Source organism: Coenobita brevimanus, chromosome 33 (genome assembly GCF_032717465.1).
Source record: "Coenobita brevimanus isolate Jiangsu-jjx chromosome 33, ASM3271746v2, whole genome shotgun sequence".
Classification (NCBI taxonomy): domain Eukaryota; kingdom Metazoa; phylum Arthropoda; class Malacostraca; order Decapoda; family Coenobitidae; genus Coenobita; species Coenobita brevimanus.
Window position 1 is genome coordinate 13,757,541 of NC_136986.1, and position 21,400 is coordinate 13,778,940.

General features: G+C 42.3%; 1 protein-coding gene across 1 annotated transcript in view; it reads left to right on the forward strand.

Annotated features, from left to right (window-relative positions):
* The window catches only part of LOC145395795 (ionotropic receptor 93a-like), a 94,014-nt gene extending 83,092 nt beyond the window's left edge, over positions 1-10,922 (forward strand). The window contains exon 7 of the mRNA XM_080269332.1: positions 10,650-10,922. Coding sequence (XP_080125458.1) covers positions 10,650-10,922 — 273 coding nt within the window. The remainder of the gene's footprint in view (positions 1-10,649) is intronic.
* The last annotated feature ends 10,478 nt before the right edge of the window (positions 10,923-21,400 follow it).

The following is a 21,400-nucleotide window of genomic DNA, read 5'->3' on the forward strand; positions in this document are numbered from 1 at the left end:
ACCTTCAGAGAGGCTACCGGCCGTCTCCTGTAGAAGGTGGGAGCGGCTACATGCCGACTCCTTAGGGGCGCTGGCAGGAGCTGGACAGACAGCTCCACCCCAAAGCTGGTTGGTGGAAGCTCACCCAGAAGGTAGTGCAGGATTCCTGCCATGGCAATGGTGGGCGGGCTCCGAGTCATAGGGACATACAGCCCGGGCTGACTTGGGCCGTTGTCGCACAGAGTCTCGGTGCGCTGCTACTGGTCCTCCGTTAGGTCCTTGAGGGGGTGTCTGGGAGTTCGCAGGGGCACTTTGCTGAATTCCTGGGGGAGGTGGTTTGACGTTTCAAGGGACACTATGCTGTATTTCAGTGTGGAACCAACTGCAAGAGGACTTCAAGAATACTATGTCACTTAACTCCTTTAGTTACAAAATTAAAGCAGAATTATTCAGAAAATATAATTATATTAGAATCTGACATACTGTATTAGCAATTGTTGTATCTACTAAAGTATATATGGATAGTGGGTGTATTTATTGTGTAATTGTGGGCGTGTGTTGGTGTAGGTAGGAAACAGGGAGTGTACAGTATATATACTGCATGTAAAAAGATGTGTACCGGTATGTTATTAACCCCTTAACCGCGGGGCGTCACTTTCGTGACGCTCGGCTACAATGGATCATACCGCGGGGCGTCACTTTTGTGATTCTGTGTTATTTTGAATTATCCCGGGCTCTCAAGTGGTGGCTTGTATCATCTATCAGTACTGCCAATGTCCAACACTAGTCAGCACTCCAAATCTCATCTGTACTCCCATCCATTGTTGACATTTTAGCTATTTTACCCCCTTCGTGACTCCCCTCCCTACCTGCCTTCCATTACCCTCTCCTCTCACCTCCCACGCCGCGCTGCACTACAGAAATTTCCCCCTTCTTTTTCCACAGATTTCATTCATTGAAATAAGCCCTATGCCTTATATTTTTACCAAATAATATATACCAAAAAAAAACCAGGTAAGTGATAGTGTTATACTCCAGAAATTGGCTAATTATCACCTGACAACACCTCACGTGCATTCATTCGCTACATTACCACGGTAATTTCCCTTTTGATTTATGCCTTGTAATCGATGTCTGTAATAAAAATATATATCAGAAAGGAAGGGAGAATCCTAATTGACATTTACATTCACCTGGAACTACCTATTTCTTTATTTATTGCCGAGATTTTCTACCTATAAAAAATTAGCCTGTAAGTTAGCAGCAGTAAGCCTAAAGTGTCATTGTCAACCCTTCCCTTCTCAGATAATTTACCCCCTTCGTGACTCCCCTTCCCTACCTGCCCTCCATTACCCTCTCCTCTCACCTCCCATGCCGTGCTGCGCTACGGAAATTTCCCCCTTCTTTTTCCACAGATTTCATCCATTGAAATAAGCCCTATGCCCTATATTTTTACCCAATAATATATACCAAAAAAAAAAAACAGGTAAGTGATAGTGTTATACTCCAGAAATTGGCTAATTATCACCTGACAAAACCTCACGTGCATTCATTCGCTACATTATCACGGTAATTTCCCCTTTGATTTATGCCTTGTAATCGATGTCTGTAATAAAAATATATATCAGAAAGGAAGGGAGATTCCTAATTGACATTTACATTCACCTGGAACTACCTATTTCTTTATTTATTGCCGAGATTTTCTACCTATAAAAAATTAGCCTGTAAGTTAGCAGCAGTCAGCCTAAAGTGTCATTGTCAACCCTTCCCTTCTCAGATAAGCTGCAGCATTTAGTTCCTTGGCCTCCACTGTAGAGACAACATGTCGCACTCGTGCCCCGCCATTCCTGCCGCTTCTGCGCCCATTGCAAAGGGCCCCGTGACCTCTACGCCAAAGAAAAGTGTTGAGGCAAGCAGGAAAGGCCTCAGTGACTCTGCAGTGGCACGAGAACTTGCAGAATTGTCCATGATAATGATGGACAGTGACTTTGACGATTCGGGTGAATCGTGTGATGAGCCGGGTGAGGTTATCGCGCCAGAAACAGCGACAACTAGTGCTTCTACCAGTGAATTAGTGTCTAGCTCCAAGGGAAAGGAGCCTTTAGTGCAGGAAGGACAAAAATTTGGGAAGGGAGTGAAAAGGCGGCGTGTTAGCCCCAGAACAATGCCCCCACGTGACCCAGCCCGCCATGAGTCACGAGTGCATTCACCTCCCCATTCCCCAAGCCCCGCTTTACTCATCTCGTTATCATCGTCGGCTGAGTTATCTCCGGAGTCTTCGTCATCGGAGTCACCACCAGCATCAACAGTGAAGGCCGGCCGTAGAGGTAGAGGTAGATCTAAGAGAGTGAAAAGTAGTGTAGCTAGTAGGGTAAGGGCTGCTAGTGCTGTACGGCAACCTAGGGTCAGTGAGAGTGACCTTGACAGAGATAAGCCTCCCTCTCAGCCAACCTCCACCACCACCACCACCACCAGCCCTCCACCGCCACGCCAGGGAATCCTGGACGCCTTCGCGTGGACGGAAGGGTCAGATTTTGTCCCCGAAAACCTGGTTTTCGATGAGAGCTCGTCAGTTCAGCCTGCCTTCACTATGGACGAAAATGCTGAGTGTGTCGACTACCTTTTGGCCTTCCTAGATGACGAAGTCATGCAGCACATATGTGATGAGACCAACAGGTACGAATCACAACGTGCTGCTAGTGGTACAGGTGCAGCCAAGATGCAACAGTGGACCATGCTGGGAGTGCAGGAGCTGTATGTGTTCTTTGCCCTCATGCTTTTTATGCCACACTCCAAGAAGCATGAGTTGGAAGAATACTGGTCCATGGACCCCTTACTACCCTCACCGACCTTCAATAAGTACATGGCCAGAGATCGCTTCCGGAACATCATGGGAAACCTGCACTTTGCCGATAATGATGTACCTTCCCAAACCGACCCACTCTGGAAGATCCGGGAGATTCTGAACAGAATGAAGGATAAGTTCATGTCATTCTTCCACCCATTTCAGAAGGTTGTCATTGATGAATCCTTGGTTTTGTTCAGAGGACGTCTTCGGTTTGTTCAGTACATTCCAAGCAAACGCCATCGCTTTGGAATTAAGTTCTTTGTACTGTGCGACTGTAAGACGGGGTACATCCTTGACTTCGTCATATATTCAGCCAGCACTGTCGATCTCGATAAAACTCACCCCCTTGGCTTCTCAGGCTGTGTAGTGAAAGTGCTCCTAGAAAAGTATTTTGGTGGGAATCATGTGTTGTATACAGACAACTACTATACAGCACCGAAACTTGCCAAATACCTTTCTGAGCACGGCATTGGCTCCTGCGGCACTGTGAAAAGTAATCGTGCCAACTTCCCCAAATTCCCAGAGGCGGGAAACTCGCAGCGAGGAGACGTGCACCTACACAAGTGTGAGAAGATGCTGGCAATACGGTGGCATGACAAGAGAGTCGTGCACATGCTCACCACCGTACATAAGGGGGAGATGAGAGACAGTGGGAAGGTCGACCGTAGGACAGGCGAACCTGTGATGAAACCTGATGCTGTGTTGGACTATAATATCAACAGGCGGCTGGTGGACAAGTCCGACATGATGATTGGTGAGATCGACTGCCTCAGGAAGAATACTAGGTGGTACAGGAAAGTTTTTTCCATCTCATAGATATGACGATGCAGAACGCCTTCATCCTGTACAAGATGAAGGCAAAGCCACCCAAGTCCTTCTCCCTGAGGTTGTTCGCCAGGACTTGTGTCCAGCAGCTGCTGGAAAAATATGGTAGGGTGCAAGCAGCAACTCCAAGGCGCCATCCAGTTACACTTCCCGACCGACTTGAGCAGAGGGCGTATAAGGATCGGCACAGACTTGAGCTAATGCCTGCCACAGGGAAAAGGAAGGCTGCGATTCGCAGGTGTCAGGTATGTGCGCATACCACACGCTGCACACCTGAGCATAAACGCACCTCTTGGCAGTGCGCTGAATGCCAGGTTCCCCTCTGTGTAACCTGCTTCTTCGATTATCACAGCCAGAAGCAGTTCTAACAGTGCAAGTGTGGAAGCAGAATTATTGGAAATAATGTGTAAATAATGTGTAAATAATGTGTAAATAGCAGGTGAAAGCAATGGATGTTCAGTTCATATGATTGAACAGTGTATTATAGTTTTATCTTACTGAAAGTGACAGTGAATAACATAGTGTAAGTAAAATAGAAGGGTAAATATTGAAAATAGAATAGAAGATGTAAATAGTAATGTAAGTAATTAGTAATATAAGAATATGAGTACAAATAATTTATTTTATAACAGTGAGAGTGAATCCGTGGCTCTCTACGTATTTTACTGACTGAAAAATTGAATGACTTCAGTGACAATAAACTAATACGACTGAAGGAAACTTATGGAGAAAGACTCCAGATATATATAAGTGTGATATAGTAATAGAAATATAAAGTGTGAGGGGTTTTATGAATAATAAATGACAGAGTGCCTAGAGCGAACTAGCGCAAGTGCGGCGATCAGACACGCTCGTAATTTCCATTGCTTTCACAGTGTTTTTTTTTTTAGTATGGATCCCAAACTACTTGAAAATGGTAGAATAGTGTTTATAGTGTTTGTATCTGGCTGTGGTAATCATATTACGGGTTGTCGGGAAGTGTAAAGTGGAGACTTAGTTACCCTACTTCAGAGGTTTCCACAAGTCCTCCGGTAACCGACGAAGGCTCAACAATCATTCCAGGAGAAAGCTGAAGGTATGTGCAATAAGCATAATTAATTTTAATATTCTAGGACTAATAACTGATTTTTGGCAAATATTTTTTGAGAGTCTGTCGGAGCCCAAATAACCCCGCGGGACACGCAAGTCATTGGTAAACAAGCCCGCGGTGTAGGGGTTAAACTGGGAATATATTTATCGCAGGGTAGTGTTACTGGTACGAGCAATGATGGATATTGGTAATGCTAGTGTTTTCTATACATATTAGTACTGTAATTATTATTGTTTACTATTCTTTCTATTATATTATAATTAATATTACTATTATTATTATTATTATTATTATTATTATTATCGTCATTATTATTATTATCATTATCATTATTATGATCATTATCATTATTATTATTATTGCTACTACTGTTGATATTGACACTATTACTACTATCATTACTGTTAAAAATTATCATTATTATTATTATTGTCACCATTGTTATTACTACTAATTTAAATTTTCTACCATTCTGTACCATTTATGATTTCATATGCTATTATTTAAGACTACTGTTGTAGGCAAAGCACTGACGTTATTAGTTTTTATTCCTGTTAATATTTTTTCTACTATTAGTATTGTTATCCCTATTTTCCTTATAACTTGTGTTCACTTTTACTGTTACTTATATTGATATCAGTACAGATTCCATATTTGAATTAAGTATAACCTTTTTTCTTCCATGTCCATTCAAATCCACGAAGACAAAATATGAAAACATCATCAGGTCCATAAAAGAGCATCAGCTCAATGGACCGTGGCTTTATAATTGCATATGTATATACTGTACTTTTACCTTATGTTTAGCTAAATATATGTATCAAATATCAAAAATATCCTAGTGCTACTATTGAAAGGGTGGATTGGGAACGCCTTATTTGTGGCTTTCCTTCTCCCTTTCTGTTACTAGAAGATACGAATGGTCACCATCCACTATGGGGAAACAGTGAGTCCAACCGTTGGGGTTTTAATGCTGGCCTCTTTAGTGGAAGATGAGGAGCTGGGCATTTTCAACTCCGAGTATAAAGACTTATTTCCATAGCTAGACTGGAACTTTTACTGCCATTCATTTGTCCTTATGCTCAGCTGATACTGTTTTAGATTTTAACTGGAATGTGTTGCCAGACCTGTATGGCAGCGACCATTTTGCATTACTTCTAACTGCTAATGCAGGTGGATCTCAGCCTCGTCTTCCTCGCGGGCTTCTGCATACGGCTGACTGGCCATGTTTCAGGGTATTAAGTTCCATTTCCCTTTCTGTCAATGAGTTTGGTTGTCTTACTGAGGCGGTGTCATATTTCACTGACATGTTGCACTCAGCAGCCCTATTATCAATCCCAAGAACGAAGTGTTACTTTTCTAAACGTCCAGTTCCTTGATGGAACTCTGAATGCAGTTCCACAGTGAGAGCCAAACGAGTCACCTTCTCTCGACTTCGTCGTAACTGTGGGGATCCTCAGTATTTGGTGGCATATTAAAGGGAACGAGCTCATATGAGGCCAGGCGTTCATCCTGAAAGAGTTATCTTTCCTCCATCTTTTCGAGGACTTCCCTCACTCAAGTGTGGAACCGAATAAGGAAAATTTTAGGAAATTTACTGTTCCCTTCCCTCCTGTTTTATCTGCAGCGGGTGGAACTGTGGCTGTTCATTTCGCTGTTGCAGAGTTTTTTGTTGATCATTTTGGCAGTGTGTCACAGAAGAATGCAGATACTCCTTTGGCTTGCCACTGCCAGCACCTAGAGTCTCGAAGTCTCAATTTTGCTTCTTCTGGGTGAGAGTCTTATAATGTTCCCTTTTCTATTTCTGAACTCTAGGCAGCTCTGTCACAGTACCATGATTGCTCTCCTGGTCGTGATGAAATTAGTTATGCCTTTTCACATCACCTGCCAGATGAGTCCATTTCGTTTTTGCTTTCATTATTTAATAAGATCTGGTGTTCTGGTGAGTCTGGTTCGTTGATGGTGTTGCTGTAGTCATCCCCACCCCTAAACCAGGTAAGGATCACCTACAGGTGACGAATTATTGGCCTATTTCTCTGATTTCTTGTATATGTAGAGTTCTGGATGGTCAATGTTAGGCTTGTGTGGTTTTTGGAAAGAGATGACTTCTTATCCTCTGCTCAGTATGATTTTTTTTAAATGTGATCTACGTCTGATGCACTATTGTCCTTGGAATCTTCTGTCTGTGAGGCTTTCTCCATTAACCAACACCAGGTCACAGTCTTCTTTGATCAGGAGAAGGCATAAGATACCGCCTCATATAATGGTATTATACTTTCTCTTCATGAGTTTGATCTTCATGGGCACGTGCCTATTGTTATTCAGCAGTTTTTATCGAACCATTTTTTAAGGTCCAAGTGGGAGGAGTGCTTTCTAATTCCCGTGCACTAGAAGATGGAGTACCACAGGGGAGTATCCTTGGTGTTGCTCTATTTGCTGTGGCCATCAGCAGCATAATCAGTGTTCTTCCTGATTGTGTACGAGGCTCACTATACGTCAATGGCCTCTCATTTTCCTTCACCTCATCTAGAATGTCTCTGACAGAGAGGAAGTCGCAGCTGGCTCTTAACAGAATCTCTGACTGGACAGAGTCTTGCGGCTTCCGTTTTTCTTTAACAAAGACCGTGGCTAAATATTTTTATCATCTTCGGGAGGTTCACCCAGATCCTGAGTTATATCTCTATGGTCGGAGAATATCTTGTGTGGAAGAGACGCGATTTCTGGGTCTTCTTTTTGATAGACGACTAACTTGGGTTCCTCATATTCGTTCAGTTAAGGCGACTTGTCTTAAAGCTTTGAGTCTTTTGAGGGTTCTGGCTCATACCTCTTGGGGTGCTGACCATCAGACTCTCCTCCTCTTGCATAGGTCTCTTATTCTTCCCAAACTTGAATGTGGTGACGTCTGCTCCTCTGCAACAGATGCCTGTGTCCGGTTGTTAAATTCTGTGCATCATGATGGTGTACTTCTGGCAACCGGGGCATGCAGGTCATCCCCTATTTCAGGTTTGTTGGTCGATGCTGGTGTACACCCCTTGGATTTGCGGAGCTAGTAGTTGGTGATGCGGTGTTGGTATAATCCTCACTGCTTTCCGGACTCAATTTCTTGTGCCATCATCTCCCAGGATTCATGATCTTCTGTTTATGACACCCGTCCTATATTCCCGAAGCCCTTTGGTTACAGGGTCCTGTCTGTTATGATTGTCCTCTCTGTTCCGAGACTGGCAGTTTGTCCATATCGGATCCCAAGGGTAGGTATTTGGCTACTCCCTCGTATGACATTTTGTAGGTCCATTGTTGGTAAAAAGGGCTCACTTCCCTCTCAAGTGTCCCTCTCTCCCATTTTAAAACATGCCTCCACTCATGAAGGTTCTGTCCCTGTCTATACTGGCGGATCTAAGACTGATACTGGAGTAGGATTTTGTGTTGCCTTCGCTTCCTTTAGTAGGGACGGTAGCCATCCTGACATTACTTCAGTGTATACAGCGGAACTGCCTGCGATTTTATATGCTCTCAAAATCATTTTTACTCTCCACCAATCTGTTTTTGTGATTTTTAGTGACTCTCGTAGTGCTCTCTCTGCACTGGAATTATTTAATGCATCCCACTCATTGGTTTTATGAATTTTAGAGTGGCTTTTTCTTCTTGGCCGTCGTGATCGTCATGTGGACTTCTGTTTGGTTCCCGGACATGCTGGTGTGGTGGGCAACGAAAGGGCAGGTACATTAGCTAAAGCTGGGTCTTCTCAATAGCCCCTAACCGACTACCTGCTTCCTGCTTCTGATGTATCACCTTCCTTGCGGTACACGATTTGTATGTGTTGGCAGAGACACTGGGATGGTGTTGCTCATAATAAGCTAAAAAAATCTTTCAGGGAGTGGTTGTGCCAAGGGTTTTCCCCTCCATACCTCGGCAATTGGAAGTGGCTCTTGCTATGCTTCGCATTTGGCACTCTTGGCTTACACATGGGTTCCTGATGGGTGGTGGGACCCAACCGCACTGTGATGATTGTCTTGTTTCCCTTACTGTCCATAACTTGCTGGTCGAGTGTGCGGGTCTGAGGAACCTCCGTCAGAGATTCCCCCATAAGCATTAGGGGGCAGATGGTGCCTCCTGTCTGTTCTCTATGCTTGGGGGAGCCACTGGCGATTTTACTGATGTTATTAATTTTCTTCAGGAGGCGGGCCTCCTTCCACTTTAACAATTAATTAATATTTTATACTTTTGTTATTTTCAGTGTTTTATTCTTACTAGCGGGTATTATCTGTATTTTGAATATGCACATTTTATTTGCAGCGTCTTTTACATTGTTGTCCAGCGGCATATGACCCTGGCAGTTGCACCGCCAGATTTTAGTTATATTCAATCAATCAGTGAATCAACCCTCCCCCCCCTCTCTCTTTCTCTGTCTGCTTAATAAACATTTTCCTATATTGTGTTATCCCAGAGATCTTGTAGGCGAAAATTGTTGAAATCTACTTATATGCTGCCTCTATTTGGGAGGCATAAATGGTGAAGAGTTTTCTTTCATGACCAAAATATGCATTTGTAATGAACAGGCATTTGTAATGCTTTAGATAGACATTTTATTAGCACAAACTAATAAACGACGATTTTGCAAGTGGTAACGGATTGTTCCAGTAGCTGTTCATGTGACCGTAGGAGCAGGTTTGTAAATAGTTTAGTCAGTCTGTGGCAGGTGTCCCATGAAAACGTGACATATACTTCAGATGTAGTGCAAACTTGTTACTTATTGAAATTTACACCTGTATCCCCCCAGTAACAGTGGAGATACATAGGAATATATCAGACGGCTCTATAAATAACACTGGTCCTATATCGGCCTATGTACTGAAGAATGATCATTATCAAAAGTTCAGAACATGAAAATAATGCTTAAAATTATTAAAAGATTGTTAAGAAGATTGAGGATTGTTAGCATTTACTTGCATACAGGTAATGTAATACAGTTCATGCTTGAACCAAAGCTATATGACTTAAATGAGATAATCTGTTCCAAAGAAGACTCAGTTCAGCGATTTAACACCAGTGTTTTACATTTTTTTACTGAATGTAACTTGAAAATATATTACCATTCATATTTTTCAAGATAAAGCTTATTTATATTTTCACCCCGTAACAAAGCAGAAAACATTCGTTTCAGATGCATTATACAGCATCTAAGGTAGAATTTTGCATCTTTAAAAAGTATTGGCTCCCATTTCATTGCACTACGATATGCTTTTTGTTTTTGCGAAATACTGCGCTGATTATCGTATTTGTACGATTCACATGCACCGTACCATTTTCCACGGAGTATAAAAAGGATAAAATGGGGACAGAGAATACGATCCTAAGAATAAAATAAAAAAGTAATTCCTGACGGTGCGGCCTGACTGTTCAAAAGCATGCTACCTAGGGACAAGTAGCGACCACATTGTTCTAGGCCACATTACGGTATATCAAAATAGTCCAAACAGCCCGATAAAATGTGGTGATAGTACCACTCAATACGAGGGGGGTGGCACAGTACTCTTAGCTGATGTCTGAAATATAGCCCACGCAACCACTTTACTCTAAATGACAGACAGGAGTGACCACCCTAGATTGATGCATATTTTAATGATTTTGCTTTATCAGAGTTGTTGAACAAATTGTTAAATCTATTCTTAACATGTTGTATTGTCATTATACACTGCCTGTACCACTATGCATATTACATGTGACAGTGCATAAAATCAGTATGACCAATGCATTAAAATACAAAGGATTAAATATAAATGTTATAATACTATTGGTTAAGAGATTCCTACAAGATTTACATAAAAACTAGAACATTTACTACACTGGGATCTGACGAAGACTATTTAAGTTCTTCCAGGACTCACTACTGCAACTTTCTGTTTTCAGGCTGGTCTGTATGAGCAGTGGAAAAAGGAAACACTGGAAGCCGCTGCACGTGAAAGTCGAATGAAACAGAGGGAAGACATAAAACAACAAGGGCAGGATAGAACAGAACACAGCCAAAGCAGTTTCAGGAGTCTGTCTATTGTCCATATGCAGGGACCTCTGCTGCTTCTCCTGGTGGGCATCACCCTGGGCAGTGTGGCCTTTGTAGTCGAGAGGCTGCTGGTGTCGGAGCCTCAACCTTCTCCTACATCTAGAACTACGAGACTAATATAGACTGATTAATTATCCGCATTATTCCCACAAGCAGATTTTTTTTTTTTAATCAATGAAAAACAGATCTATAACATAATTTAGTATCTGGTCTCTTAAGCCATACGACATCACTGTTGTTACATTCATATATATATATATATACACACACACACACACACACTTTACTAACTGTTACTACGCTTAATGCTTAACAACTCTACACACTTACTGCATGTAATGCTTGGCACTTCACTGTTTTCTCAAGTACCAATGATATACAAATTTTAATAACCCGTCACTGTTTGCCACTGTTTTCACAAGTACCAAAAATATACAATATTCACTGACACTGCATTGATACAGCACTAGACTGAACCAAAACCGACTGCACTTCACTCAAACTGACCTGACACCCAACTAGACTTGTAATAATCTCTACCCCAATATGTATATGCTTACATTATTCGAGAGACGTCTACATTCTATGAGAACAACAGTTGCCAGCTGAGGGATATGAAAAAAAGTGATAGTTGTCTTACATTGCATAACACTCTCGATTATTTACCATGCGAACTTAAATTACTTAATTTAACAAGCAGTAACTTAAATAAAACATTATAAAGACAAAAAAGGAGAAAAATTAATGCATAACTTAAAAATAACCACGTTCACAAACAGCAGGCAAACTGGCAACTCTCTCATACCAGAACACTCGGTATGAGAGACGTCAAGAAAGATCTTGGCTACCTAATTGGCAAATCTCGCTTCTTAACACTACCCCCTTCCTAGTTCTTTGTCATCCCGACAAAACTACACAATATACTGTATGCAGACAGAAATCTTAATCTTAAAGGAACATCTAACTATACACAAAATAATCCTTCAACTTATTAGGTCTTTTATGCCACTTCTGATGATGTCCTTGTTCCTGTACACAGTCCACTCCTCCTGGAAGGTCTTGGTCCTCTTTTTGATTCCCTTCTTCTCTTGGGGAACTGTCACCATCCTCTTTTACTTCAGCTCCTTGGTCCTCCTCAACATCCTCGGCTGCAAGTGAGCACGATTCCTCGGAGACGTCCCAGCTGTACTGTCCTGGCCCATGGTACCGCCACAGACGATTCACGTGTGCCACCTTTGGGCGAGACTTCATGCCTCCCCGAATCCGATACGTTACGGTACACCTGATAGGCGGCCCAACACAGTGTAAGGCCCGTCCCATGGGCTCTACAGCTTCGGTGACTATCCCTTCTTACGCTGAGGATTGTACAGCCAAACTTGGTCACCATCCTTGAAGCTCACCTCACTTGCCTTGACATCATATTTGGACTTCATCACCTTTTCTGAAAACTTGAGGGCTCCTTTCACTTGATGATGTATGTCAGTCAGCCTTTCCTGAAGGTGCTTCGCATAGCCGGTGGTGTCTGTAGGCAGCTCTTTTCCAGGTGGTCTTCTCATTAGCAAGTCAATGGGTAAACGTAACTCATGGCCAAACATAAGTTTTGCAGGAGTGTAGCCAGTAGACCCATGGAATGCAGACCGATATGTCATCAGCAATGCAGGTAACTTCTGGCCCCATTCTGTTTGACTCTCAATGCAGTACTTGGCCGGTTCTTGTCCAAGGGTCCAGTTGAATTTCTCCACCATCCCATCTGACTGTGGCCTTAGAGGGGTCATCCTGGTATTTTTGATCCCCAATAACTTCCGGCACTCATGGAACACAGCAGACTCGAAGTTTCTACCCTGGTCTGAATGTAGTTCTTGTGGCATCCCAAAACGACACAAAAACTGATCAACCAACACCTGAGCAACAGTCACACCCTTTTGATCAGGGATAGCATAGGCTTCTGGCCACTTAGTTAAGTAGTCCATGGTGACACGTAGATACCGGTTTCCTCTCTCAATGAGTGGCAAAGGTCCAGCAATGTTCACTGCAGCTCTTTCCATCGGTACACCCACTTGGTACAGCTGGAAAGAGGGACAACCACGTTTCTTGGGTCCCTTCTTGGTACAGCACACATCACAGGCCTGACACCACTCTTCAGCATCGTGATGCATGCCAATCCAGTAGAACCTCTGTCACAGCTGGCTTAGAGTTTTTTTTTCTCTCCCAGGTGCCCACTAGTGATCTGGTTATGGGACTCATCCAAGATCTTGGACCCCATCTTCTTCAGAACCACCAGTTGTCAATACTTGCTGAGGCCATCAACTGTCTCCCACTGATGCTCCAGTAGTCCATTGTTCAAATGAAGAAGGTCCCACTGATGCCAGTAGCTCTTGGTCGCAGGGCTTAACCTGGAAACTTCTTCTCAAGATGGTTGCACTGTACTCTGCTGCAGCCACTTTAGCACATCCTCTTCAGGTCTTCATCCGATGCTGGCCCTGTCACTGCAGTACAGCTGCATTTCTTCTGATGATTCCAGTTCCTTCTACACTCCTTACCGTCTCATCTGTCTTCTCGCACACTGTTTATCAAGATTCTCCTGCATTTCTTCAGTGGTGGACTTCTGCAGCCCTCTTCTTATCATCCCAACATTCTGATCCACAAGTAATTCAAACTGTGCACAGTAAGCTTCTCAAGATACTCTACCATCAAATTCTTGAGGTTTCTTTTTAATTGAACCCCCATTATAGCTATGGACTTCACTGGTTTGGGGCATAAAAACTGGGGCATCATAATTAAGGCCAGTACTTAAAACTTCTGCATTCTGATTATTCAACCCTTTAGATGCCTGTGATCCGTCAAGATTCACCATACGCTGTCCATTTCTTTCATATGCTCCCTGTACACTAACCTGCGGCTCAGCAGTGCAATACTTCTCTACAGCCTCATTTTTCTCACTAATTATTTTAACATGGTCAACTACATGCTTCAACTGGTTATCTACATGCTGTCTGCACTCCATCACTATTCCCTCACTAATCTTCAGCTGGTTGTCCACATGCTGTTTGCACTCCATCACTATTTCCTCACTAATTGACTTCAACTGGTCGTCTACATGCTGTTTGCACTCAGGCACATTGCTGGTTACCTCATACGTCTCCTGCTGCTCTAGCTTGGCATCTACTTCATCCTTAAGCTGTTGCTGTTCTTCCTTCATTTCCCCCATGAAAGCATCTTGCTGTCCTTGCACTCTCAGTTGTACTTCCCTCTGTTGCTCCTCTGATGCCTCTTGAAGTTGCTCATATCGTTCTTTTTGCTCTTCACCTGATGCCTCTAGTTTTTCACTCTGTGGCTTCAATTGTACCCTTTATACCTGTCATGGTTCTTTGAGTTCTTTAGTTTATTCTTTGAGTTTTTAGTTTGTGTCTGTAATTGTTCTTTGAGTTCTTTAGTTTGTGCCTGTATTAATTCTTTGAGTTCTTTCTGTCCTTCCTTCAATTGTTCATTCAGTGCCTGTAGTAAGACTCTTCGTTCTTGTATTAACTTCACGATTGTCACCAGGGAAATTTCCTCCTCCTGCCCAGCTCGAGATCTTGTCTTCACGCCTTCTGCTTCCATGTCGAAGGTTAGACTCACTGCAGCACCGACATTATCCCACTTCTGACACCAGTGTTACGTCCTCACCCCACCCTGCCACAGGCTCCAACAGCAGGAGATCAGTTTAGGATGGACTTTGCCCAGTGAGTTGTTCTTCCTATGGTAAGCCTTTAGGTGTACAGTACACAAGATCAGCTGAGGCGAAATAAACACTGGATCCTTAAAAGTTCACTGTCTTTTATTTTTCAAATGGTTACACTTAATGCTTTCCAACTTCACTGTTCTCATCAGCACTGGAGCTATACACACTTTACTAACTGCTATTACACTTAATGCTTAACAATTGTCACGGGGTTTTGTGGATTTATGAATTTAAATATGCTTTAAAAGGTGCTTGTAAATAGGGGCAAATATTGACTTGTGAAATCATGCAGGAAAGTTTACTTTATACCAGCTTACTTCGCCGATTCTCTAAGGAAGAGAATTTATAAACACTGTCAACAGTACACAGCAGAGACTAATTACTCACGAGTGCTGTTTGTAGTACTGTTAGCCTCTCGAGAAAGTGACTCCACTCCTGACAATCAATAACAAATACTAATAGTAATAAACAGGTTCTTTGCCAGTGCATTAACTCCTGGCTGGCACAATGTATTTCAGCTTAATACAAAAGGAGTGGCCTAAGTACCAGTTATGAATAATGTAAAGCATCTGTGCAAACTAGGAGTGGCCACTAAATAACCTAACTGTGGAAAAATAAAACACGAGTTTAACTACATTGAGCTCAAGGAAAAAGAACGGTGAATTTATTAATCACAATTAATTAATTTTACGTTACATGAGTCTCAAAATGAATTCAAAATAACAAGGAGAATACACTCACTCGCTCACTCAAAAGCTAAACTTAAACCTAGGAAAAACGAAAAGAAATACTGGTCAGTAGAAGGGGCTAAGCAGAATGACTGGGCGCCGTTACGTAGGACGGACGCTGCAATATGCTGAACCTCTTCGCCGATTCACCATCTAGGTGGAGATTTCAGGAACTTGCTCTGGCGGCGCTGCTCCACGCTGGGCACGAACCTGCTCTCATGACGATCAAAGCCTAGGTTCGAATTATGAAAGGGGGCGAGGGATGGCCGTGCTTGCTTCAATGGTCAACGGAAAGAAAGTGAGCGACATACACTCACAATAAATCACTCAGCAAAGGTGCTAATATTGCGCCCAAGGATGATCACTCATGAAAAAGATAAAAATGTTCTGAAAACCGTCCCAATCGAGTGAACGCTAGGACGGTTGAACTGAGTGACACACACTGGGAATTCCACTAGAATTCATGGTTTTCACACTGAAACAAAAATGTCACGAACTTATAAACACGCTTGCACCAATTTGTGACAACTCTTCACAATTATTACACTTAATGCATGACACTTCACTGTTTTCTCAAGTACCAATGATGTACAAACTTCAGTAACCCATCACTGGTTGCCACTGTTTTCACAAGTACCAAAAATATACAATATTCACTGACACTGAACTACACTGAAACAAAACTGACAGCACTTCACTCAAACTGACTTGACACCCGACTAGACTTGTAATAATCTCTACCCCATCTTATATCTGCTTACATTATTCGAGAGACGTCTATATTCTACGAGAACAACAGTTGCCAACTCGGAGATATGAAAACATGCCAGAGTTGTCTTACATTACATCTAAATCAATAACCATATAAATTTAAATTACTTAATTTAACAAGCAATCACATAAACAAAACATTACAAAGAAAAAGAGGACAAAAATTAATGTATAACTTGCGAAATAACTACGTTCACAAACAGTTGGCAAACTGGCAACTCTCTGATACCAGAACTTATGGTACAAGAAACGTCGAGAAAGATCTTGGCTACCTAACTGGCAAATCTCACTTCTTAACCCGCCGCATCCCGACAATTTTTTCACCAATGCCTCCCAATCCTGACAGATTTTCGAAAAGTTTTTTTTGGGGGAATTAAAACCTCTGCTTTTTATGAGAAACATCGAAAATTCAAACAGAAAGTGCTCAGTTGAGTTTAGAGATAAGGTACAGGTAACAGTACCGTTACCCTGTTCTCTCAGGCAAAGCTTGAGAGAAACATTTTCAATGGGAGGGGTAACGATTCCAAACCATTCATCAGTGGTTAGATATTTATTTATTTGGTACGAATGTATATGTAGTACAAGAATATATTGATTTTCAGACAATAATATAGGTGATGTAAGTGTTGTTCACTCACCAAAAACCTTCTTTTACAATGTTACTTCCTCATCACTTCTGCATGTTTCTTCCTCTGGATTATTTCTTCCTTTGTCCTCCACCTCAGGAATCACTTTTGCCTTGAATTTCGTGGTGCGACATGTCTTTACTGGCCAGGTCACTGCCAACAGGTGAGTTGCCGAGAAAATGGTGTGCGGGGGGGGTGAGGGGGCCAGGTGGGATCAGGCATTATCCCCGCCTGGCGTTGGGTAGAGGAAGGTTTCCCACATATACCTATCAAAAATCACCCTTGAAACTTGAAAAATTTGCAAATGACGGACCTCACAATTGCAAAATGTATGGATACATTGTCTGGTGTCACCGTGACAGAGTGTGGCAACATATCCATACATCGTTGGGATGCCTCGGGTTAACAATTTATACTATATATATATATATATAGTTGGCTAAATTTGGTTTCAACATATACATGATAAATCATTTCCTGAGCTCAAGCGGGCCTTCCACAGCCATCTCACCTTCACATGTCGCTATTTGGGCGCTTGTACCCCCAGTTTATACTACTGCACTAAGTATATAACTGAGATACCATACTCATTTTTGGTGTTGATGGTAATAATGGAGATGCTTTCTTGAAGTGCCTGTTGGTCTTTGAAATTATCAGCAATATAGATCAATATTCGGAAATTCTATCTATCTATCTATCTATCTATAGCCCGACGCCCTAATCCCGCAAAGGGTGGCCGCAGACAAAACGCCTCCAAGTCACTCTGTCACCCACCATTTGACTCCCCTCCCCCCAACTCACCTCCCCCTCCCTCATATACCTCTCAACTCCATCCCTCCACCTCATCCTCGGTCTACCCCTCCCTCTCCCTCCCTCCACCTCACCTGCATACACCCTCTTGGTCAGTCTTTCATTCTCCATTCTCTCCACATGTCCAAACCACCTCAGTGTATTTCTCCTAATCTTTTCAACCACATCCACATCCACCCCACAACGTTCCTTCACTTCTTCATTCGTCAACCTGTCCCTCCACGTCACTCCACATGCTCCTCTCAAGTAACTCATTCGGAAATTCAGATAATTAAATTAACACCTGAGTTAGTAAGCTCAGTAGGAGATCGAACACGTCGTTTCAAACATCATGTAACCATTCTAAGCAACTGACTGCCACCATTACACACACACACACACACACACACACACACACACACACACACACGCACACACACACACACACACGGTATCAGAGAGACAACACATCATATCACCTCGCTCCGTGCTGGCTTCTCTTGGCTACAACTGACTATACCTAGAGGGTACAGTATCTTTGAATGAGCCAAGCTCTTTACAAGGTTAACTAAATGGTGTTCTAAAATAATAGAGCAAGATTAGGCAAAAGTATTGCCCAAATAACAAAACACAACCAAATAATGCAGGAATTTGTTGATCAAATCCCACCTGTTTCGACTACGGTACAACAGGCGAGTAAGATGCAAAATTATAAGTAAAACCTTTTGTCTTTTTCTCACTAGTAACACAAGAGGACCGTCAAATTAACCCTTTGAGATTCCTATGAATATTTCGATCGTCATTTCAAATCCAACCTTAGAGATTCCGATGACACTTTTGTCATTTTAAGAAACTTTTGTAAAATATTCACCATAAATCGCATTTACACATCATAACAAAGAGGCTCGAGCATGATGTCACGGAATGGTTGCTCTATGCTTGGCGGTACTGCACAGCTGGTTGACTCATGGCTTTGTTTCTTTATAACTTTATTCTTGGTGATTATTTTTCTACAGCAAGGTATAAAATTTTTGGTTTTTGCCTAACTTCAACTCGTCACTTTGACTTTTCATTTTCTTTTTCTTTTTATGAACATACTGCGATAAAGTACAACTATTCAACATCAAAATAACACCACAACCAGCATCCTGTCATAAAAAGTGTATTTACACTGATCGATCAAAGGAAAACATTGCAAAGCAAATATGCGGCCACAACTTAAATAAAATTATGCATCTCTTTCCTTTCGCTTTACTGCACAATGAAATGCAAAAATATCAGTGGTTCGAGGTACTATTGTTTGCTTGGGGATGGACACAGGTGACGGTAAATGCCACGTTTTGATGTTTAAATTGCGCCTCATTGGCCAGTGTGGCTTGCGATGCAAGCCAATGTGAAGAGCGATCGCGCGTTGTCATGTCGACTGTAGGAGTACACTCGGAGATCCAGACTTTAGCGTGGTCAAAAAGGGGGCAAAATCAAGTCACTGGTGATGACCACTGCATGCTGGAACGGTCAAGAACTCAGATTGATGGAGACTTTCTCCCACTGGCGGCCTCTTCAGTTGTGTTTGTTTCTTTTCGAGTGGCCAAGTTAAAAGTGGTAGCATGCCAAAATGATGAGGATCAGTCTCCAACTCGGCCAACCCAAGCTTGACCTTCGCAATTTCCCAGAATGCTCCTGGGGTACACATTAACAAGCTACTAAGTCAACTCAGTACCACCAGTTCTCAAGGGTTATACAAACAATAAAGTTTGAGTGAGAGGAAATGTGTATTAACAAGACAAAAAAAAAAAAAAAAAAGAAATCATCCCATATACTAGCCTTATATAACAACCCTGAATCAGTTGACATGTTATTCAACAAACATATGACCCTTATCCTTAGCTCCCTTGCCCCACGTTTAGTCCAATATGGCTCTCCATAATCGTCCCTCTGAGCTCATAGTTCACTTGTCCGATCCTCTGATGTTCTTGACCTTGACACTGGGACATTGACTTCCACATTGGGAGTTCGACTTCCACACTCGGACTCGGACTCCCTCACTGGGACCAGCCATAAATTAATATGTACAATGAATAACTATTCTCCCTAATGCAGTAATCCATTTGGATGATTGAGAAAGTCTCATAGTAAAGAAACAGGAGTTACAACACTCTGCTTATCAGAAACGGAATAACACATGTCACTATAGATGCATAGGTCTGCTCAAAATAATACATAATGTAGGGATAACTTAGATGAAAAGTACCATAACAGATAAGCGTGAATAACCCTACACTAACCAAGAGAAACATCACTGAGTTGATATCATTGTGCCTCACAAAGTAACTACGTGAACATTAACTCACAAATAACACAGCCCTAATAAGCGCTGAATTGCAAAGTCATCCCAACACATATTAATAAACAATTCACGGTTCCAGGGCACCTGATATTTGGCCCACAAAAATTACACATTTATCTGAGGCCCAGACAGAACTCTGTAGCTAGCATTCTCGTATTCCAGATACACACTAAATAATAATAATATAAGGTACAATACACAAATTTATGGGAAATACCTCACTATCCAGTTCACAGAATACAGAGGAGGTCAGCAGGAACTCGCGACTCGCTTGTCAAATGAGGTCAATGGCATCAACCTTGCGTGATCAAACACCACACTTCCTGCGGGACGACAACACTTGATACTAACCCGAGTCTATTTCTCTATTTTCGTAACTATATCACTTGTGGGTATCAATTATTCGCACTTCAGCATATCAAACATCAGTATTATCAAAATATTTACAGAATTCCCTGGAGGGGGGGAGGAGGGGGAGGGAGGAACAACAACACCAACCACTCGGTACGTCTGACAGTCGGTGAGTGAGAGACACTGCTGCTCATGGTAAGCCAACACTTCATGGCAGAAAGGAGGGGGGGGGGAGGATGGCGGCTTACACAACTTAAAATTTTCATTCCTATAGACTCGTGTTAGACTCAATGTGATGCCCTTCCCCTTACAATTGATTACCCGAAAAAAAAATGACGTTCCTTAATTAGAATAATCACTTTCCAAAAACCTCTCTCAATACCCTTGCATCGAAAAAGCACTGAAAATCATCGTGCCTCACACCCCTTTGCGCATGTGTAAATTATGCTGGATTACGTGGCCAAGGGCACATATTTCTACCCACTCGAGATTTTAATATTATGATGAGACTTAATACTAATAAATTACAGCAAGAAAAATGAATTAAGCAACTAGGTAACTTAATCTACAACCTGATCACGTTCACATGGAAACAGCCATACCCTGGCCATAATGTCTCACTAAACCGAACTTTTGGTCATAAAATGAACAAGATACAATTCATTATCACTTCCGGGCTCTGCACGACCCCAGCAGCCAGTCCACATGGAGTTGACACTGACACCCGTATGGAGGGAGCCTCGGAACCTAACACACATTAAACAGCGTTGTTGAAAACGCTCCATGTGTACATCTGCATATTTCCCTGGCGGTAGACCCCATGTTTAAAAACGCCTTGTGTGAACAGGTCCCAAGGCAAGAGCAGTTAATGCTCACTAACTCCGTGCCCTCTGTTCCTGCCTCTTCTCTCTCCTAACACCTTCCGCCCTGTCTCTCCAATTTTCCCTGTACCGTATATGACCCGTTGGGTCATGTGTGAAGGGACGTGAAGGAACTTTCCACAACTGAAGACTTTCCCTTCTGGTGTTGTACTGTGCTCCGTGCGAAAATCCCTTCCTAGAATGTGCATTACTGTTTCCTCCAGATCTCTCGAGCTTAGGCACGACTTTCTTCAAACTATAAAATTATTACATATTAACAGTATATATGTCACTAGCTATTATGTAGTGTGTTATATTTTAGTGTCCTGCCTAGGAGAGAACTCACATTTTTCCATGCATAAAACATTTAAATCTACAGTACACAATAAAAATAAAGACAAGAACTA